Raw genomic sequence first — 4,429 nt, 5'->3', positions numbered from 1 at the left:
ATGTCTGATATTAAAAATAGAAAACATTAAAAGTTTGCTTTAGCATGATATGTATTTACACAGTTGGCACTTGCTAAGGATCAATTGCTGCCGTTGTTAGTTATGAACGTGCTAGGAGCATTTCCAGGACTACCTGGTCTCTTCGTGGCTGGCGTGTTCAGCGCCGCGCTAAGGTACATGTATATTTACAAGATATTGTACATGTATGACAGTATATTTTTTTATATAATGTCTTTTACATATTGTTTGAATTTTTCATGTAATTCTTCCAGTTCATTGTCGACCGGTTTAAACTCTATGGCAGCTGTAGTATTGGAGGATTTTGTCAAGCCTTTTATCAAAACTCCTTTTACGCAAAGGGTCACTGATATTTTTATGAAACTCACGGTCGTCATCTTAGGAGCGATGTGCGTTGCGCTTGTTTTTGTCATCGAACAGGCAGGCACACACGTGCTACAGGTATAATTAAGAAGAACCAGCCTACCTCGTAATAAACAAAAGTACAAGTAAATTTTCTTTTTTTGTTTCAATATTACAGTTGTCTATAAGCTTAGACGCCATTACTACCGGACCGTCACTTGGTATCTTCTGCATGGGAATACTGTTACCGTGGATTAACTCTAAGGTATCGATGTTGCACTTATTTCAACTTGACGCAAAAGAAATTCTACATAATTATACGATTGAACTTTGTTGTTGTTGAAAGTAAATTTTATTCTGTTTAATTTGAAATCAGGGTGCTCTAGGCGGAGGACTTGCAGGTTTGAGTTTTATGAGTTGGTTTATCTTTTCCGCTGAAGCAGCTATCGCTAGTGGAAAAATTAAGTTAGTGTTATGATGATATTTTTGTAAGTGAGAATATATGATTATTTATATTGTTAGTTGCGTTCTGAGTAAACGCAACCATATGTTATCAAACTTATCCGATAGTCATTCTCGCTTGTAACAGTGAGCGCTTTAATGTTGCTATTATTAAAAAATATATATCTCATTATTTCTTCATTTTTTTTTTTAGATTTGACACAAAGCCTGTTACTACAGAAGGTTGTACCTACTCATTTCCACAGATAGACAATTTATTGTTATCTGTGCCGCCAGTAGCAGACGACGCGAGTGAAGGGTAAGTTAAAAAAATTATGTGCACATTTCTGATAGTCTATTGTACTTTTTTATACTTTTTTATACTTACGTAATATGTATTTATATGTATATATAATAAATTAACATAATCATTATAATAGGGAATCTTGGGCATTATATCGTCTTAGTTATTTTTGGTACACCATGACTGGTACTTTGGTGACTGTAAGTGTTGGACTTCTCATAACTCTTATCACTTCCGAAGATATTAAAAAAGTGGATCCGATGCTTGTGGCACCTTGTGTACGAAGATTCTTAAGAACCTCGAATAAACACGGTGCACCTGAAGAGCTCCATCAAATCAAGGTTTTATATTACGCATATGTATTTTGATTAAATTGTTTTTCTATCTTTCTATATCCAGTTCTTTTTTTTCTTTAACTGATACTTTATAATTTGCAAAAGTTAGTATAAAAATTTTGATTTATAATCTATTATTCTTTGTTTTTATTTGTTATTATTAGGTTGCAAAGTCAGATGAGAAAGTGGTATCTCGTGGTCTCAATGAGAATGATAAATTATTATTAGAAGCGACTTCAACATGATAGTAAAGTTAAGTAACGGAATGTGTTAAACGTACTTCTAAGGTTTGTTATTTGATTAAAAAAAATGCGATATATCTTAATTCAATCGCGTATCTATTTGTATAAAAATCGAAGTGTAATAATTAGTAAATTATACAAAAAAAAATCTTTATATATTAATATAATGTTTTTAAAAATATGTATATATTTATATGTGATATATTATATCTTATTGATAGAGTATGTTGTGTCTGTTGTAAAAATTATTACGCACGGATGTGTACATGTGTATGTATTTATTTGTAATTGTGTGTGTTGTGTGTTATATATATACATTGTGTTTTTGTAATATTTAAGTTTCTTTAACGTAGTTTTAGTGAATATCAAAAGTGTAAAATTTAAGCGTAGATTATATTGCAATAAATAATAAACGCGCAGTGATAAATCTCCTTGTATAGCAAATTGAACATATTTTATCGTAGAATATTTATATCATGTTACGCGCGAGACTGTTACTCCTTTAAACAAAAGTTTAAATAAACCGCCAACAATGTTTTTTCGCTTTGCACGCGTCGTTGCGACATTTGCGACAATAGTTTTTTCTTCAAAAACGATCACGTTTTTTTTTATGACAAATTAAATATAGTTTTGTTTGTATAAATTGTGAAATTTAAAATGACCGATCTCGTGATGAGAAGATGAGAAAGGAAAACAGAAAAGAATAAGAAAAACCATTGCAACTTTTCGTACAACATAAATGTGATATACCAGAAAAGATGTGATANTCAAGAAAAGAATCTTATTTTAGCGAGCAACATCAGAATTCGTGGAGTGTAGTCAAATATCATCTCCTTTTACATCATCATTTGCTGCTCTGTGCTTTATAAATTTTATTTTATTTTCTTAAAAAAACTACATATATATATATAAATACAAAATACACAAAAAACCATATATATTATACAAAGGTGTTTTAACGGTACACAAATATAATATCTGAAAAGTTGCAATTCCAAGAAATATAGCTTTTGCTTTTTTATTTAAAACTCTTTATCAGTGTGTTTTCTATTTCCAAGTTTCATTTTACAATTTTTTTATACATTACAATAGAATACAATTCTATTACACATTTATTACATAAAACATACAATATAATACAATATTATATAATATAATATAAATAGTTATATATAATCCTACCTACCTACCTACCTATCTTAGACATATCTTAAACGTTACTAGCGTTATTAATTAGGATTAAGGCTGCATAACAGCCTTGATCCTAATTTGACATTTTCATTTCTTCTTACTTATTCGGTCTACCATATTTCCTACCTACCCGGCCTAATATATTTTCTACAAGCGCTTGTAGATACGCATCCCTACCTACACAGATATCTATTTACCTACCTACTTTGGAAAGTTTTAAAATCTATCAAATATTTTACGCGAGGGACAGTTGTTTTAAAATTAAAAAGTATTATTTTAAAGTAATTTTACTTTCGCGACCGAGTTTTTATATTTTACGATTTAAAGAGAGTATATACCCACCCGATAAAAGCGTACCATATGTAAATAGATGAGATAGAATAAAAGAAATGAAAAAATATATATTTAAATACATATATTTCAAATATATATTTAAATATATATTTTTGCAAAAATAAACTAGAAGAGAATAAATGTAGAGAATAAATATGAGGAGCATAAGCCTCCAAAAAACAATTCTATATCGGTTCTTTAAGAGAAAGTGATATAGAAAAGTGATATATAAAAGAACACACACAAGTTTCAAAAAATAATTCTATATCGGTTCTTTAAGAGAAAGTGATATAGAAGTCTCGAAAAAAAATTCTATATCGGTTCTTTAAGAGAAAGTGATATAGAAATATGAAAGTAGAAAATATAGATAAATATATATTGAAAAAATAAAAAAAACATAAAAAAGCACATATATATAGAAAAAATTCTATATCGGTTCTTTAAGAGAAAGTGATATAGAAATATGAAAGTAGATGTACAAAATATAAATATATATATTAAAAAAAAAAATGAAAAAAAGCACATATATAAAAAATATTATATACAAATATAGACATTTTATCAAAAAAGAATATATCGTCACTCCCTACGTATAATTACATAAGTGTCACATACCGGATTTTCAGTTTATTGCATAGTAACAAATTAAGAAAGTCATGTTCTTTATGGTCACCAAATATTTAAAAAAATATTTATAAATGAAGTAAAAATTTGAAACCGAAAGATCCCTTAACTAGGGAAACTATATGAAACTTTAAACTTTTAAAACTGCTCTTCTCTAAAATTTGCGTTTTGGAATTACAGGATTATACGAAGTGACAATATATTGAAAAATCAGTGCGATTACTACTCATGCAGAATAATTTATTCTTCTCAAAAATTTTCATGGTAGAGATATGAAAAACATAATCGATTATTTAATTCTAAATTATTATTTTTCCTTTATATATGCTCAAATTCTATATCTAGGTATACATAATAATTTTATATGAGATTGAAAAGATCTCATATATCATTGTATCTAATTAAACATCATCAGATATAGGATATGTCCATACATGAAGGATATTTATTTCCAGACTATTTAAAGAGAATTTAAAGATAATATATATAAAAAAGCAACTTTTGTAACAGTGAGGTGCTTTTTATGTGAGAAGAATAAATTATTTATAATAACGTACCGTTGCGCGTAGTCCATCGTCGTCCATCGCTGTATCTTCAAC

The 4,429-nt window shown here is 28.4% G+C and overlaps 1 protein-coding gene across 1 annotated transcript in view; it reads left to right on the top strand.

Moving 5' to 3' along the window:
* LOC109851824 (sodium-coupled monocarboxylate transporter 1-like) overlaps nt 1-1,797 on the top strand; it is a 9,641-nt gene extending 7,844 nt beyond the window's left edge. The window contains exons 17-23 of the mRNA XM_020422297.1: nt 53-173; nt 273-459; nt 539-625; nt 737-825; nt 1,016-1,120; nt 1,242-1,446; nt 1,605-1,797. Coding sequence (XP_020277886.1) covers nt 53-173; nt 273-459; nt 539-625; nt 737-825; nt 1,016-1,120; nt 1,242-1,446; nt 1,605-1,685 — 875 coding nt within the window. The 3' untranslated portion in view covers nt 1,686-1,797. The remainder of the gene's footprint in view (nt 1-52; nt 174-272; nt 460-538; nt 626-736; nt 826-1,015; nt 1,121-1,241; nt 1,447-1,604) is intronic.
* The last annotated feature ends 2,632 nt before the right edge of the window (nt 1,798-4,429 follow it).

This window comes from Pseudomyrmex gracilis, unplaced genomic scaffold, assembly GCF_002006095.1.
Source record: "Pseudomyrmex gracilis isolate BER0280 unplaced genomic scaffold, ASM200609v1 scaffold_21, whole genome shotgun sequence".
NCBI classification, from domain to species: Eukaryota; Metazoa; Arthropoda; class Insecta; order Hymenoptera; family Formicidae; genus Pseudomyrmex; species Pseudomyrmex gracilis.
Note: the sequence above shows the minus strand (reverse complement) of the source record. Positions and strands in the feature narration are given on the sequence as shown.